This window comes from Manihot esculenta, chromosome 15, assembly GCF_001659605.2.
Source record: "Manihot esculenta cultivar AM560-2 chromosome 15, M.esculenta_v8, whole genome shotgun sequence".
Taxonomy (NCBI): Eukaryota; Viridiplantae; Streptophyta; class Magnoliopsida; order Malpighiales; family Euphorbiaceae; genus Manihot; species Manihot esculenta.
The window spans coordinates 5,654,943-5,672,468 of NC_035175.2; the positions used below are offsets into that span (position 1 = coordinate 5,654,943).

At 32.8% G+C, this 17,526-nt stretch overlaps 2 protein-coding genes and 1 non-coding gene across 3 annotated transcripts; 2 read left to right on the plus strand and 1 right to left on the minus strand.

The window, feature by feature from the left end:
- Positions 1 to 2,506: 2,506 nt before the first annotated feature.
- LOC110602502 (AP-5 complex subunit zeta-1) lies at positions 2,507 to 10,136 on the plus strand. The gene is made up of 16 exons (XM_021740036.2): positions 2,507 to 2,810; positions 2,894 to 3,034; positions 4,347 to 4,438; positions 4,787 to 4,883; positions 5,355 to 5,398; positions 6,147 to 6,235; positions 6,700 to 6,791; positions 6,875 to 7,021; positions 7,745 to 7,892; positions 8,057 to 8,133; positions 8,304 to 8,375; positions 8,671 to 8,718; positions 8,831 to 8,958; positions 9,061 to 9,217; positions 9,376 to 9,586; positions 9,822 to 10,136. The coding sequence occupies exons 1-16, from the start codon at positions 2,697 to 2,699 to the stop codon at positions 9,869 to 9,871; spliced, it is 1,707 nt and encodes a 568-aa protein (XP_021595728.1). The 5' UTR covers positions 2,507 to 2,696; the 3' UTR covers positions 9,872 to 10,136.
- A 781-nt stretch (positions 10,137 to 10,917) lies between these two features.
- LOC122722042 lies at positions 10,918 to 11,005 on the plus strand. The gene has a single exon (XR_006348893.1). It is a non-coding gene; the product is annotated as a small nucleolar RNA snoR114 (small nucleolar RNA).
- An 863-nt stretch (positions 11,006 to 11,868) lies between these two features.
- Positions 11,869 to 16,720, minus strand: LOC110601587 (homeobox-leucine zipper protein PROTODERMAL FACTOR 2). The gene is made up of 9 exons (XM_043951120.1): positions 16,605 to 16,720; positions 16,358 to 16,436; positions 15,706 to 16,254; positions 15,513 to 15,617; positions 15,046 to 15,246; positions 14,756 to 14,933; positions 13,282 to 13,553; positions 12,806 to 12,901; positions 11,869 to 12,723 (listed from the first exon to the last, which is right to left on the minus strand). Exons 1-9 carry the CDS (start codon positions 16,718 to 16,720, stop codon positions 12,364 to 12,366), a joined length of 1,956 nt encoding a protein of 651 aa, XP_043807055.1. The 3' UTR covers positions 11,869 to 12,363.
- Between the last annotated feature and the right edge of the window lie 806 nt (positions 16,721 to 17,526).

Sequence of the window (17,526 nt, forward strand, 5' to 3'; positions counted from 1 at the left end):
AAGAGGATGCAGAAGGCGCAGGCCAACTCAACAGTGAGCTTAATGAAGGATCAACCGGAACTCTCTTGGAGGACTGAAACGACAAGAGGCAAGGGACAACATTAACTAGAGCCCGCCAGCAGAAATTAAGCACTTTTAGGGGAACTTTAGCTTTTCATAACCTTTTCCATATCTCGTTCCCTTCCCTATGTCGAAAGCCATCAACCATGAATCTATATGCACTCTTAACTAAATAGTGACCTTTAGACTCGAACTTCTAATACCACGCATCAGAACACGATGAAAGACTGAGAGGGATGTTCAAAATACAACTTCTGTCTCTTTCATTGAACATCTGTGTAATTAAACTCTTGTTTCATCTGTGGTTTATGAGATCTGAAACAACAACTCCAATATAGTTCGAAGGAGGGGTTGTGGAAACCAGAGACTCAGGAAGCTCTCTTAACCAGGGCTGCCCCCAGATTGAAACTGACCGGCCATTCCCCATCCTCCAGTAAGCCCCGGCTCGAATTAGACCCCGAGTTTCCCATATGCTGCACTACAAGAAGCTAGGGTTACTTCCTAAAGGAGTTTCAAAGAAAGACTTTGTCGAAAAATAGCGAGCCTTAAGGACACGGGCTACTAAGGACTAAGGCCTGTTGATAATGTGTCAGCCTTACTTCCCAAGCATGGCCAAGTTAAACTTATGAAGAATTTTGAACTTTAGCCCACCATCAGATATGTGCTTTGCCATTCTATGCCAACCCAACCAGTGAATATCCCGATTTTGGTTCGCCCTCTTACTCCACCAATATCTAGTCATCATGCGATGCGGATCATCACAAAGAGTCTAAAAAAATAAAAATAAGCTCATCACATAGTTCGCAAAATTTGAAGGACTGTTTTCAAGAGAATCTCTTTACCTGCTTGAGACAGCACCCGATACTTCCAAGAATTCAGCCTTTTCCACAAAATAAGAAATGAAGTGTTAAGATTTATATATTTAGTTATATTTTATTAGTCGATATATGTAAAAAGTATCATTAAAATATATAATAATATTAATGTGTACTAATAGAAGAATTCATATTATATTAAAAAAAGCATGGAATATTCTTTCATGTGTAGGGTATAATGAAGGAATTATTCTGAGCACTTGGTAACGAACATATGCTGCATTAGCAAGCTAATAAGAAACTTAAAAGAATAAACTAAGAGATACGATATTGTAGCACCAAGTCACAAAACACAATAGCCAATATTTAAAACCTAATCTACAAGTTGTTTGAGTTACTTTTCATCCGTTAGTAAGAAAAAATACTATTGAAATTTTTTTTTTTCAAAATCATAATTAATTCTGAAATAATATCATATCAATAAATTATTTCCATTATATTTAAAAAAAACAAATTTTAGTTTTTCATTGGAAAAAGTAAAAATTCATAAAATTACATTATTATTATTATAATAGTATGGTATTATTAAATCCATTGGTGGTTGAATCGATTAAATTAAGAATGAAGAATTTTCATTCTTTCTATGACTTCAACACATTTCAATATAAGGTCCCACAAAATTTAAAATTTTGCAGAAGCTAACATTCATCAATGGACTCTAGTCAATGCAAAATAGAAGTGGAATAATTTTTAGAATGCTATTCAAAGCATAGCGACAAAAGCATTTTCTTTCAAAGTTAAATGCTTAACAAGGGAGAATCTTTGTAAGAAACCACAGAGAAAAGGTGGAGTATTTTATCACAGTCTTGTTCCCACAACCAACGTAATATAAAGATTATTTAATCTTTGCAATGAAGGTATAGAAATATTCATAATTCTCACACTATCCCATTATTGTGTTGCAGTGATTAAATCACCAAAGACATGGCAGCTAGAAAGGAGCCTTTTCATGGAGTCATATTCAACATACACCATGCCACCAAGAAACAAGATTATAAGGTGTAGGAAACTACACAAGTAGGCATTAAAAGACAAGCCTCCTATTCATTTTAAAAACTACTAATGTTGTATAAGTAAAAAAGCCTCCACGGCAATCCTTGACCTATAAAGAAACTGGTTTTAAAAGTCAATTCTTGTATATTGCAAGTTAATACAGCACTTACTAAAACATAATGAATTTGAAAAAACATATAATTAGTAAAGTAATGCAGATTGGATATTTGGACTAGCGGGATGCAAACAAGACCGCACAACTATAAAACAAATACAAAAATCAAAAGTCATTATATAAATATTCTTTTATCTTTAAAAATATTATAAATATATAGTATGATACTTTTAATTTCCAATTTCTTATTTTTACAGCGTAATACTGCCCTTTATATGTTATATTGAAAAACTAAATAAAAATTAATTGGAGGAATTTTTATGTAATATTTTCTAAAATGCAGATGTTTATCATAACAAATTGAATATGGGGAATGAAGGGTGAACATTTTCAAAATTGAGGCAACATTAGAAAATTATCCCAACTTTACTATAGATGAAACGGTGCGTTTAAGCATTGTGAGAGTGAGATTCATGCTCCGCTCCGACATGCCCAATCGTGTTGTTGCTAGATGGTATTGTATATGCTTCTTGCTTCATTGATTCTTTCTCTGTAGATGCTCATCATCAATCTCAGTTTGAAGACCCAAAGGTCGTCAAGTCCTTTGCCAAATCAAGAACAAAATCACTTTCTCTTTTCTTTCCAGAAGATTGATGGCCGATCGAGACAGAGGAGACTGGGATTTCCATCTCCGGACTTTATCTATCAGCGCTAGAGACTCCAATTTGGCCAGCGACCCCGCTTCTGACCCCTCTCTTCTCCAATCTGTGAGCTTCTCTTCTAACAATATATTAAATTATTCTCTTTGGCTTTGAAAATTTTTTCTTTTAATTAGTGTTACTTGAAATAGGTGAAAAGGCTACATGAATTGTGCAATAAGGAGAACTCTGAGGATTTGGTGGCTAGGGTTTATCCTCAGATTAACAGGCTCTTTCAACGCTCTGTCGCTTCGCTTTCTCAATCTAAGTATTCTTGTGGACTTCTCTTGCTGGTCTGTTTCCTAACTCCTATATTCTTAAGTTCCTTTCTTTCTAATATTTTCTGTGAATCCTGTTGCTTAGTTTGCTTCATGAAAGAACGTAGTAAAATTTTATCAATAGAGTTTCAAGCATGGAAGTGCTTTAAATTACATTTTAGATGTATCTGTTAACGTTTTAACTCCACACGAGTTATTTTGAGTCTACTCTGAACTGGTATTTGCAACTTCCTTGAGAGGTTATCATGGTTTAGATGCTTTTTGTTGGATTATTTTAACTGATTAAATTGATTGAGTTTTGTTTAGAAATTTCATCGTGGTTATTAATAAGAAATAAACATAATATTTCAATAAATCAGTTCCGTTTCCTGTTCTGTGAATTAATATTGGTCACTGGAATTTCATTAGTTCTGGCAATGTTAGCAAATAGGAAAGCAAATGGGAGGAAATAACTTATCTGATGCTGCAAGATATTTTATTATACATTTGGTTTCTCGTCTTTTTTTAACTAATTTTAAGGCAGGGTTTCAGAAGAGCATTTGCTTTTCAAAGAGTTGCAATAAAAAGGGGGGGGGGGGTTATTTTGGATATGTAGAACAGCGTGTAGCCTTGTGCACTTAGGAACATCCCTTTTTAAGAAAGATTCTAAGATATAGGTCTTGTGTTTAGAAATTATGAGGCTTCACCAAAATAGGTGCTGCAAAATTGAGAGAATTGTGAGATTTTGTAGAAGAATGGAAAATCCAGGATTTTGAGGGTTGATTGGCCATTCAATGAGAAAGTGAAAGGAAAGAATGTGGTATTTGAGCTTCGCTATGGTATGTAAACATAGAAGGATTCAATAAGAAGAGAGAGAAGATAATAGTCGATAGATATCACATCACGCATGGATGCCTTCTATACCAAAGCAAAAGATTCCCAAGTACATTATCAAGAGTAAGATATACTAAATTACTAGGTTGTATGTTTATAAGAACATACTAACTAGGAATTCACATGAAACATCTAAACATAAATAATTAGAATGAAAATATAAATTATCAAAATGAAGATTTAATCTGAATAACACATTCTTGTTATTAAAATGCATAAATTCTATTGTTAGATGCTTATCAGATTTAAATTCTTGCAGCAACTTCCCCCCCTCATTTTTATTAATAAAAGTTGGCTTCTTTTCTCATAGTTCAATCTTGAAAAATCACTGGAAGGGAGAGATTTTGAATTCACTTTTGAGTTTCCTTGTTTCCCATGATACTGTCATATCAAGTTCATCGTTTCATATGAGCATTGACTTATACGGTAAGCATTCATACTTGTTATCAATCAGGCCATTCTTCAATTTTTCCTGGACTTTGGTGAGATGGTTCTACATGATGCTGATCCCAGCCTAAGGACTTTTTTTCGTTCATGTTTGAGCCGGTAAGGATGTTAACCATTTTATGTTTATTGTTTGGATGTTAGGCATGAAACTTTGTTTTTATTTGGTTGATTTTGTGCATATAAACATATTCCATGGCTATTTTGCTGAGAAACATATCTTATATATTTATTTTCCAGTTTATATCCACTTATAACTTGATAAGTGCATATTCTGTTAAATAGTTGCTTTGAGTTCTTATCTAGATAAATTAATCACGTGCCATGCAATTGAATTGATCTTGATTGATGGATAATTTCTTGGTGAAAGGCCTTTCTTTTTTAAAGCATTAAATTCAATAATAATTTGATTATCAGCACACACCTATCTTATTCTAATGTCGATTGCAGTGAGTTTGCAGATCCAGTTGTTGCAGAAGCAACTCTTAATTTTCTGAACGTGAACAAGAAAAAGCTCCTAACTTCCTTTCCCACTTTACTGCCTCAGGTATCAGTGATCTTTGTCAATAATAATACACTATGGTGTCGGATTTAGAATGTTAATTTTGAGGGAAAGTTTCAAAAACTTGTCAACTACATTTGTTTATTTTTCATCTCTTTTTTCCATGTCTTCCATGATAACTATTCTTCAATGCTTAATTTTGTGATATATAATGGTCAGATGTCGTTGTAGATTAAGGCATGCTACTTTTGAAATTCTGAGTATGTCTTTAGGCCAGAGTAGGAGCTGGTTAAATCTTGTTTCTACTTTGCTGTGGGTTCTTCATTGACGAGTTACTAAAGCAAATACAAAAATGAAATGTGTAAAGTTTAAACTGTCTAGTTAAAAATTTATTGGACAAGAAAGGATGATGGAATAGAAAATACCTTCAGCAAAACATATGAATAAATTAAAAGAATTATGAAGATTAAGTTTCCATCTATATACCTCTACATAATGTTGATGATGTGTTTGCAGTTTTTTCCTTTGTTGCTGAAGCTGATAGCCTGGAATGGAGAGAAGTAAGTTTTTCTACTAATTGTACTTAGTGTTGAAAAACATTTTTTCATCATAGCCTTACTGGTAATAACAGTAAATAACAATTTTTGTAAATTTAATTTACAGGTCTGTATATGAAATAGTGTGATTTATTCTAACTAGTCCTACTCCTAGCCTTACTCTCATTGGATGTATTTCTGATAATTTTCACTTTTATGTGCAAGTAATAAGTGTTGCATTTGGCTGTTTCTTGTCAATTTAGTAGTTCTATTTTGCATCTTTATTTGAGGTTTTTTGGCTTTGGTGTTTACATGGGTATAAAGGGGTTCTTTTCATAATAAACTTTGTCAGAATTGTCAAAATCTTGAAGCAGATATTTTATCTTGTGTTGACGCATATTTGCATTTGGACTAGAAATTTCAAATGTAGGAGAGTGAAAATTATAGCAAGAAGTAAATTTTATTTTAAGTTAATGAACAGAAAAATCAAAACCATTGTGCGTTTTGCAATATTAGAACAAACCTTTTAAATTATGGGAATTTTAGCTTGATTTTGGAAATTGGTTGCAATTTTAGCCAGCTGGCCAAAATTGAATAAATAATAATATTTATTAATAATTAGAATGAGAAGTCAAAATTTAATAAGGTTCTTTTTATTTAATTTTGTTTTAACTTTTTTGCATTTTTCTTCCCCCCCTCCCCCCCTTCCCAAATTAACTGCTAATTTTCTGTGAGAACAGCTTGTCATTGAACATGTATGTTTGGTTTGCAGATTGGAAAAATCTTTTCTGAAGGTTTTTCCAGGACTGATATCAGCTGGCTCATTTCTTCCCCTATTTCCATCTTTAGTTGATTTGCCAAGTAAGTTTATATTACCAGCTATCTTATCACCTTCAAGATTCTGTTAACATGATTGTTTTTGGGGGGCTCATTTATGTGATGGTATTTTTTATTTGTGATTGATAAAGTGAGACCTGATCATGGTAGATTTTATCACCTGTTTTAGCATGTACACAAGTTTTCCACTTGATAGGGTTGAGAAATTATATTTTATTTATTAGTTCTGGAGTGGAAAAAAAAAGTTGTAATTGACCCTGCCTGCATATGTATGAATTGTTGTAGTTGGTATCTTGTGCTTGAAAGGTACCTTCTCCCTTAACATTCTCTCTCTGTGAAAAGGAACAAGTTGCCAATTTTTCTTCCTTCTCTTCTCTGCTGCAGTACTTCAGTGGTGTACAATCAGTTCTACACCGGAACTGATTTATATTCATTTTTTACTATACTAGCTATGTGAGGTTTAACATTTTTCTTTACATGTATACTAGTTTTGTTGGTAGCTTTGGAAAAGGTAGAGCGGAGCTCAGGATCACTTGTTGGAAACAGCATAGCCTCAATCCAGAAGAGTACGGCTCCTGAGGTTATATTTGGGACTTATTAAATTTACTTGTCTACCCAAATGCATATAGTGCAGCTATTGATACACATTCTATCTGGATGTAGATGCTGCTCGCCCTCATGGATGAAGCTTACACTGGTTCAACCATAGGAGATGGTGGGGCAGACTCTGAATCTGAGGATAGCAACAAAATAGATGCAGCTGATCCACTGTTTCTTGAACTTTTGAAGGATGAAAATGATGGGATTGCTGTATAGTCCCTTCTGACTTATTTTTTGTCTTACTTATGGATAAATGCAAATAATAAAATGCTTTACGAAACTGTTATTTGTTGAGTAACTGAGAAGTGATTCTATTGGAGAACATGTAACTAGAATTATCAAGGACCATCAACTTCCCAGATGTTACTCAATGATAAAATTCTGGTCCTGGCTTCTTTATGGTGCAGTTGTTTCGGTTTATTTAGAGGCATTTTTTAGCTAATATGCAACAAGACTAGGAATTCTTTGTTGTGATAAGAAAGTAAATTTGTTATCTTATTCTCTCCATAGAGCAAATCTTATCCTCCACTTTGTATTCTTCTCTTTCTTTTTGCTTCCCTTCTTTTTTACTCCCATTTAAAAACAGAAATTTCCTGATTTGTACTTGTTTTATAATTTAGGCTGTCATTTGCTCTTTTTTTTGGCTATGTAATTCTCTCCCCCCCTCCCCTTTTCTGCTTCAATTATTTTTCCATGTTAGTGAGCTAAGAATAAATATGTTGCATCTTGTCTAATCTGCTACTTGATTATCTCTTGTGAACACCAGTTGTTATCTGCCTGGTTGATATTGCTTGATCTTGTATTCAGGATGGCATAGTGCCATGCGTTGAAAACAATACATAATAATAAATCCAAGATTGAAAACTTAAAGAGTAATTATTGGATATATTTGCTGGGGTGGTTGAAATTTGTTTAATAAATGTTCTATTTCAGGATCGGCACTGGACTTCTCCAGGTATGGCTGCAACTTTGCTGGCTGTAAGCAATAGCCGTCAGTCTGATAGGCTAAAGCAAATACTCAGGATTGCTCCCCGGCTTCTTGATGTGTATTTCTCAATAGCTTCACGTGATATTAATGATTGTATGTGGACATCTTTCTTTGTTTTTCATTTTGTAAAGTGATTATCTATATTGTTTATAGGAAATTTGCTTCCTACATAATGCACAATCCTTACTAAGAAATTGGGTTATACATGTGCCTTTCTAAGGTGATGGCTATTCTAAAAATGTTCCTCGTCTTTGCAGCTTTGATCTGTGCATTAATTCCTCTTATCATGTCCAGAAATGACACAATGTTTCCAGAGAAAAATTTTTCTTATGAGGTGCCTTTTCATTTGAATGTTATTGGAGTTTCCTTTCAGTGGTTTTCATGTGGAATTGCTCTTTGATTTGTGATAATTTTCTTTGTTTTTTTTCTTTGATATTTCAATGATGATCCTTAATGCATGGAATGCTTGCATATTTGTGATTCCTAGTTATCCCTTCGTTGCAGGTTCGTAAGAGACTATTAGAGTTCATCCTTGCTGCATTTCAACGATCTCCAGATTTTATTGCTCTTTTGAAGGTTTTTCTCGAGAACATTTACTTTATTTGCATTATATTATTTCGGTTCTGTGTACGATCTCCAAAGATTTTTCTAACACTTTTAATTTTTAGGCATCATCTAGGAGAAGCCAGATTGATAATAGTTCTTGATTTCTTTTTGCAACGTTTTGTTGTTGGCCTTATTGCTTTTGAATGAATGCATGATTAATCCATTATCACTGTTCATCATTCCACAGCCTCGTGAATATTTATATGGAATTTTTGTTCTGATAATCTGTTTATCATTTTGATTAAGGACTGGGAATCTTTTGCAGAAACCTATAGTGGACAGGCTTGGGGAAGCTTATGACAGCCCTGCAAAGGTTAGCTGATTAAAATCGTGTTGAAGAAAAAATAAAATAGATTTTCCTTTGCAAGAATAGGTGCCATAATTTTGTATTGATAGATCATTACTTTGCAAGTATTCTTTTGTAGACAGAATTGGCATTACAATTGTGCTGGGCCATTGGGGAGCATGGTGGTGGTGGCGAGTCTCACAAAGATGCTGCTCGTGAGCTTTTTGAGAATCTAGAGTTACTTTTGTATGAAAACCTATCATCTAGGTACAGTTTCCTTGTTCCTGTCTGTTTGCGTTATTAAAATTTGCCCTGCCGTTGCTCTTTTTCTTTTTTATCTGACTTTATTTTTCTCATTTATTTGGGAAGCCGACTTGGCCTAAGGGAGTCAGCAACGAGCTCCAATAGTGAAAACTCCAGAAAGTCATCACAATCGAGGCTTCTATGTTTTGTGGTAACAGCTATTGCAAAGCTTGCCACATATCACCATGAATTATTACCAAGGGCACGTGTCTCCTTGGGCAAGGTCTGCTTAAAAGTTTTGATGAGATCGTTGGCATTGTTGCCGTTAGCTGAATTTCCACATATTTAAGAATTGAGTGCAATTCTGTTGTCTGTAATGTATGAAACTTGTGGATGGCAATTTTCCATCGTCAAATATCGTAACTGGATTTGCATCTCCAGGTAGCTCGATCTCGAATCTCAGATGCAAGGGTCTGGAGGCGAGCTCGCGATTATTTGGGATTATTGAGTGAACCTGCTATTTCATTGTCTGTATTTGGGCCTTCAAGATCTTCACGTGGACACAAGCAGAATCCTGGCACCATTAACTGGAGTGGAGGCGGCACAAAGATGATTTCACATATTCCATTTTACATTCTTGGGGAACAAGAAGGTTAGAAACATGGAATGTACACTTCTCTTACGAAAAAGAAATGAAGAAAAAGTGGCATAAGGCCTGCATTTTCTCCTGATACTTGACATATCATCATTATTATCTTGCATAATTTATAGCATAGTGTTTGTATCATAGGATAGACCAGTTTTTCAATCCAGTTTAGTTGGATTAGGTCTAACCATGGATATTTCTGGTGACACTGATTTAATTCGTGGGTTCATTCTTGTTGCAGGTCCACCTTTCCACAACTTTTCGTTTTCAGATCTTGTTCCAAGAAGATGATGCCTGCTTGTTAAAAGAAAAAAAAGAAAAAGCAGCTCTTTGTTTTTTTATTTATTTTTTTTCTAATTTTTTTTTTCTTTCTAACTTAATTCGAATCAAGCTTTAGAAATAATGGTCCTTTTCCCTCTATATTCTTTGTGCCGACGATTTTAGTATAAATTGGACTAAAATAGGTAAGATTACCATACAACTGAACTGAACCGAATGTATATTCCCAGTTGTTCAATGGTTATATTTATAAAATTTAGACCAAAAATATTTATTATATTGATAGTAAAGGTGCAATACACGATGATGGCTACTTGAAATTCTCGGATCTAATTTGAACACTTATTAATATCATTGTTGATGGGCTTTCCTTAAGCTTGTTGTTGATATTCATATGTTTGTGAGAATACCCAACCCAGACAGTGGTGAAAGGCAAAAATGGCAGCGAAAATGGCTAATTGGATCGGACTATGATAAGTCTTGAGGAATAAACAGCAACTAATGGTGAGAATGCGCTGAGCAAATGGGCAAACCAGCAAAATTGCTTTTCATTGAGCAACTAAAGGCGGCATGGGTTGTAAAAGCGAGGCAAGGCACATAAGCTAAAAGATGCAAATAAGCAAAGCTTGTATCTGTATGTGCGGATGTTGGCAGACAAACGGAGTTGTTCTGCGAGGAAAACCTATTGATTATGCCTCAATAGTGAATTAGGCAAAATTAACAACTGCTCTAATACCTTCTGTTTCGGTCATTGTCCTCTTCATAATCAACAATGCTATTCCCCATTTCGGCAGGGAAACTTCTATTAAAGCATATACGTTAACCACATTTGAAATAACATATAACTTTACCTTAGAGAATATATATATATATATATATATGTATATATATATATAATTATGTCTTAAAAGCTAAGGGTAGTTGTCAAATTTTTCTTCTTATATTAAATTAAAACCATGTTAAGAATGGAAGTGTGCACCACCAGTGGTCTAGTAGTAGAATAGTATCCTGCCACGGTACAGACCCGGGTTTGATTCCCGGCTGGTGCAGTCATCAAAGAGCCGTGAGGAATCGTGCTCTTCCATGCTGGATGAGGTTCATCAGCTTCATCTGAATTTGCAGATGACATCCTGCGCAACTGAGCTCTTTCTTTTTCTTCCCCCCCAAATTTGAAACTTCTTGGAATATATGGACTGTAGGAAATTCAACTTTTAATGGGAGTAGGAAATTCAACTTTTAATGGAATAAAAATCACCCGTAAATACGTAAAATTCACCGCTAGATTGCCATAAAACTATAATATTAAAAGTTTTAAATTTTTTTTTTGTAGTTAGGTGTGAAAAAATATTTTTTGAGTCTAGTATATGAATACACGCATCGCGAATATTGATTATTCCAATTATTTTTTTGTTGTTCTCCTTCTTTCATCGATCGAATATGCTCTATTACTGATTTCATTCGGCTTTTATAAAATATGAAAAAATTTCCAATTATAAAGTTTAAGCGAAAAAAAATTCGGAATCATGTTTTATATTTAATGGTAAAAGTTTAAGTGTTTTATCCATGAATATTAGCAAATTTTTAGTGGCTATACTTTTGCACTAAAATTTCATCACAAAAAGATTTGGAAGTTCTTTGGATACATGGTGGAATTGGCTGGGGTTTGAAACTTTCTCTTGGAAGAAAGATGGTTTGAGTTTGTTGAATTCTCTTTATGAAACACCAGAAATAAATAAGCTTTTTGTTGAAACTATTGGTTTTCGAGTTTTCTTTGTTGTGCAACCTTCTTTCAGCTTTCTCCATCTAGCATGCCTCAAGAGTAATGATTTGGGCAGTTGCTTGGTTTGTCATTTTGGGTTCCTTTTTATTTTTGTTCTCCTTTTCTTTAGGTTTTGGCTTTAATTTGTTTCAACCGGCTTGTTTTTTTATTCTCCTTTGGCCTTTTGTTTGCTTTTGGTTTTGTTACTTTGAAATTTTTTTTAACATGTCAATGCTGAGTTAGTCTTTTTTTTATATACTGTGGTTTTCTTTTGTGTATACACACATATTTTTTTTAATGAAATTTTCTCTCTTATAAATTAAAAATAAAAAAACACTCTTCATCCCTATTCAACTCATACCTGCTGCCTATTGATTCAAAGTTTTAAACACTATCCCTCCCGTAGTTTCCTTCCGGGTGTCCATATTTTATGAAAACAAACTAGTATATAACAAGATCCAAATCCAACCTGAAAAGACATACAAAAACCCTAATTAACTTGTTATTGTTCAACATTACATTCACATTGCTGCTTACCCCCCCAAAAAAAAAAAAGCAAAACGCATTGACACTGTATCCTTCAACTTCTGCTCTTTTCGTTATTAGGGTTTACTTTAGAAGGTCTTCAAATTATTAACATTTGGTCAATTACCAGTATCAGAAAAGATTAGGGAATAAGCTCTTTACGAGGAGTTAATACAGCTACATAAGAACGTTTACTTACTGTGTGGCTAAATACATAGTTCTATGAGTCATCAGCTAAAACAGCAGCCTTGATCAAGATAACAGTTTCTGTGAGGATTCTGCAAACAGTATCAACAGATTCACGAGGAATATATAGGCTATCCTCCATTGAGAAACCATCAACAATATGAAATGCAACGGTAAGCAGACTTCCACCAACTTCCTCTCCATTATAATTCATTACTTGTGTGGCAGGATGTATCACAAATCCTGATGGCAAAATATTTACATAATCTGGACTTCCTCCCTTCAATATTGCAGCCACTGAGAAGATGTCCATCGGAGCATAAACAACGTAGAGTGCAGTTGGGTCGCTGTAGCTCTCTTGCAGGTACAAAATTTCTATCAGGCTTGAATCAGACTACAAAAATCAAGTAAGCAGGTTGGATTAGTAATATTCCATGCAAATCTAAGCAAGCAAGATATATAATATTGTAACTTACGTTCGCTTGCAAGACAGAGATACGGTTGTCTGGGTTATCTCCCTTGATGATGTGTGTAAGTTCTTGAATTTCGAGTTCTTGGGAAAGTAAATCCCACTGCATCAAAACACCATGGAAAAGTACTTTCTAATTGCTTATGAAAACTACCAATATGAAGAGATTTCTCTCAATATCAACCATGCATGCTAAATTGGTTAGATTGAGTATTCAATTAATCCAGAAAAAGGACTATTAGGCAACTCCACTGATTAATAACTATTGCTAATTAAATTAAATTTCTTAAAATTAATACGCATGAACCTGAGTTTTAATTCATTGGTACTGAAATCGTCTTCAGAATTTAGAGACTTTGAGCTCCAATTATATCAAATAAAAAAATTAATCCATATGGGTTTAGAGCAACATCAATAACACATGTCAATAAACATGATCAACTAACCTTTTGTCATTTTTTTTTATAGATTAGCCTTTATTACCTTGTTTCTGGAATCCTCACGACGCAGAAAATCAAATACTCTTCTAGGAGGAAGAGGAAGCCAAAGGGAAGATGTGAAGGCTATCGTTGCAGTGGCACATCCTGAAATTGCAGCTGTAATGCTCTTAGTCATTACCCTAAAATCTTCTCCTCCACTTACTGGCATTGGAATCCATAAATTATTACTGCAAGCACTAAAGTCTGCACAGAAGCTTCTCATCATTCTCTCTGCCAGCCTTAACAAGTTTTCTTTCCCATGTTGGCTTACTAATCCTGGGCAATATCAATGACAAGAATTATTTTGTATGTCACTCTCTTCAAGAAAAATGGTGAAGAGTAAAACCTTGTTTGGCATTGTAATTAAAACAAAAATTATAAGATGTAAAAAGGTTGTTTTATTATTTTTAATATTCTTATAATTAAAATAACTCAAATTAATCTTAATATTCTATACATACTTGTCAAATCTAGATTTAAGTCAAGAATTAAAATCTTCATTTCATAAATTTAAAAATTGAGAATGGAATCATAAGATTCACTAAAATTCTAAAAAATCAATTAAAAATAATATATATTTTGAAAATAAATAAAAAAATATATTTAATATATTTTGATAAATATAAAATTATCATTTATTTAATTAAAATATTCTATTATTATGAATATATATGTATTATATTACATACTTTTATATTATAACTTATGAACTTTAGAATTATATACAATAGTTCCTATTATATGTTCATTGAAACTCTTAATTAAATTTGATCAAATAGTTAAATCATAAAAAAAATTAGCAGATTACAATGTTATTATTATAATTGTTATAATTTGATAATATAATTAGTTAAATAAATTAGCTGAGAAGAACCAAAAAAAAAAGATCGGTTAGTCAAAGAAAAAATAGCTAAAAATGAGTGTTATTTATATATTTTTTATAAAAAAATAAAATTTTAAATTTTGAAAATATAAGTTCTAACCCACTCTTTATAAATAATTAATTGAATTGAATAAAAATTCTTCATATTAATTTACCTTATTTAAATTGAGTCATAATCTATATAATTTATAAATTTGAGTCACTCGAATAGAATATAGAGTCAAATTATAAAATTTAAAATCAAGAATCGTAATAAAATCCACATACATTTAAAATTCACCCTATAAATTCAAATTGATTTGTTTAAAAATAGACTCGAATAAAAAATTATAAAATTTTAACAACAATTATTCAGTAATTAATATATTTAAAAAATATTTTTCTCATTAATTACTTTAACAAATAAGATCAGAAAACTTAAATACTGCAATCAATGAAATGTATTTCTCAAAGTATAATTTTATTCTTTATAATTAATAATTTATATTATGACTTGGATTTAGATGAAAAGTGGAACATCTAATAATATTTGAATATGAAACTCATTTCTGTTGTTAAGGTGGAATAAACATGCATGAAGAGCAATAGATTTTACCTCCTTCTACAAATAGAAAATGAGCATTTTGGGAGATTAAAGTTGCAACCCATTCACAATGGCGGATTAAAGTGGTAAGCCAACGCCTTGCACAATAAGCAAAACCAGAGAGAACAAATGGGTGAAAAATTCTATGGACTTGTCTATTATCCACTTCCACATGCTCAACCCAAGTCACCTAGACAAGATAACAAAATGAGATGAGATTAAGTCTTAGTAAGCTTTCCTAATTTACCAATTAACATTAATTTGCATGAAGCATGGATTGTATTTGTAAGTTAATTTCTCACCTTGGATTCTCCATTTGGCATTTCTTGGATCAAACAGCCTGATGGCCTTCTTCTAAAGCTTACTTGTGGATAAGGGAATATGTTTTCCAAGGATACATCAACCACTCCCCATGTGTTAGACTCTACCTGTTTGCAATACCTTGCAAATTGACACTCTCTAGCAGGAACTAGTGGTGTTGGCATATGGAATTCTGCCCTAATCTGGAGAGCCATTCAACTAATTAAACTTAAGTATCTTTACATGAAAATGAAAAATCTTACAAAAAAGAAACATCGAATGATAACAATAAATAGGAAGAAGAATAGAAATAAAAGAATATAATATTATTATATCGCCGTTTTTTACTTTTATTTTACGAAACGTAATAATATTACTATTTGTAACGATAATTAATAAAATATGAAATTATAATTAAAAATAAAAATATTATTGGTATAGAAGGTAATGACATATTTTCATAAATTACCACTTGTAAAGTCTCATGATAATTCCCAGTTCCTATACCATTGGATAGGACTCCAAGTATGCTTGCTCTTGAGACAATTTTAGAGAATGCTGATGACCATTGCTTCTGTAAAGCAAAACCATATATTCATGTTAGTTTCTTCAAACAAGTTGTATATTTATAAAATTGTAGTTAAAATGAAAAATTAACCTACCAAATCCATGAGCCATTCAACAATGGTGGTAGCATTCACATTCACAAACCCTATTTCTCTTGAAGCTTCAGTTTGAAGGGCATCTGGTTCAGCTTCTCGAGATGACAAGCTTGGTTTTTGGTGACATTCGCCGGAGAAATCACAATTTGCATCTAAGGTAGCAAAACTTTGAGGATCTCCAACCTCAATCATTCTCATGATCTCTTCAAGACTTGCATCAAAAGCGCGAAATTCCCTTATATATTCAGCTTCATTTAGGATCTCAATTTCGGAATCAAGTACAGCTTGTCGTTGCCATAGAGGTTCTCCTTTTAAGGCCTTCCTAACTAGCTCTTCCATGGCTGAGTTTGCAAGCTTACTGATTTTAGTCTTGTTTTCTTCAGGACCAAGAGAGACTGCCATTAAAAGGTCACTTGCTCGGTTTATTTCTAGAGGAATGCTTGAAGATGATACTGAATCAACCACACTCTCAGGTGAATTCTGTGGAGAATATTGAGGAGTTGGTGAAGAAAAAGGGATATCTTCATTGTTTTGAATCATATAACCATCCTTAAAAAAAAAAAAAAAAAAAAAAAAAACCTAAATCAATACACACCCTTTTTCTTGAAATGGGATTGAATGCTTTTATTAGGGTTTCTCAGGAATGTCATACCTGTGGATTTATTTCAGGTTCTAACCCTAATTCCCCTCTAATCTCCATATCTTCACCTTCAGCAAAGCCTTCAGCAATACTAATAATAAAACAAAAAAATAAACACAAAATCCTATTAGCACCCAAATGATATAAGAAGAACTTAATAAACGATTTTTTTTTCTAAACAAAGCAAAATTAATCCACAAAACGGTAGATAATTTTTCTAAAATCTAAATATATATATATAGAGAGAGAACTTAATTACTTATCTCTGAGTTCAGCATCATCTCCCCCAGAAGTATACATCACACGACTCACCATTTCTTCAAGATCATCATTTCTTGTTTCTTGATAATCACCCCCAGAACTCGGGCTAGGCATTTTTCATCTGTAATCAATACTTTATTAACTTCACGTTACTGAAAAATATACATTTACTTAATTCTTTTTTAATATATATGAAATTCAAAACGAACATGCACAAACAACTTGCACCTAGAAAAATCACACTTGCCATGATTATCATCAATATGCATATAATCAAGGAGAATGAAAATTTTAAAAAAAAGAAGACAATGAAAATAAATTAATTTCAAGAATATGTAACAGAAGATAATTAAAGAAAGGAAAATGAAGGAGACATACAGAGATAGAGCAGATCTAATCTATTGTGTGATTGAACGTATGAAATCAAAAAATACACATAAAGCAGAAGTGGGGGTTTGAGATTTTGGCATTTGGGGGGGGCACGTAGAGAGAACAAGTGCGAGTAGACACAGCCAGGTAGTATAGTGAAGATAGAATATTCCTTTTTATTATTTTTTGTTTTTATTTTCAGGGTTTTTGTATTATCTACTGGGGTCCACTAGGCTGTATGACGTGGCAAAAGGTCCACCACGGTTGCATGTAGGGTTGTTTGGGCCCTCGCTTCGCTACACAAACGTCAGTTTCTCTTCATGAAAGTGCGGACTTCAGTGGATTTTTTCTTTTATTTTACTTTTTATTTTTGATTTTCTTCCCCATGGATAACGTAATCAAGGCGGTTCTCATGATGCAAATTGTTATTTAAAACTTGTATATTAATTTTTAATAAATTTAATTATTTTTGTTCCAAAAAAACTTTAATTATATTTTATATATTTTATTATTAAACTGGATTTATTTAATGGCAAATTATCTCATAAATA

What these genes read in the sequence shown, in the direction of transcription:
- LOC110602502 (XM_021740036.2), top strand. Translation starts at nt 2,697, where the DNA reads ATGGCCGATCGAGACAGAGGAGACTGGGATTTCCATCTCCGGACTTTA. An exon ending in ATAGCCTGGAATGGAGAGAA is followed by an intron (nt 5,399 to 6,146) that starts GTAAGTTTTTCT and finishes TTTGGTTTGCAG; the next exon opens with ATTGGAAAAATCTTTTCTGA. An exon ending in AGAAAAATTTTTCTTATGAG is followed by an intron (nt 8,134 to 8,303) that starts GTGCCTTTTCAT and finishes CCTTCGTTGCAG; the next exon opens with GTTCGTAAGAGACTATTAGA.
- LOC110601587 (XM_043951120.1), bottom strand. Translation starts at nt 16,720, where the DNA reads ATGCCTAGCCCGAGTTCTGGGGGTGATTATCAAGAAACAAGAAATGAT. An exon ending in TTGAATGGCTCATGGATTTG is followed by an intron (nt 15,618 to 15,705) that starts GTAGGTTAATTT and finishes TTTGCTTTACAG; the next exon opens with AAGCAATGGTCATCAGCATT. An exon ending in TGCCAAATGGAGAATCCAAG is followed by an intron (nt 14,934 to 15,045) that starts GTGAGAAATTAA and finishes TATCTTGTCTAG; the next exon opens with GTGACTTGGGTTGAGCATGT.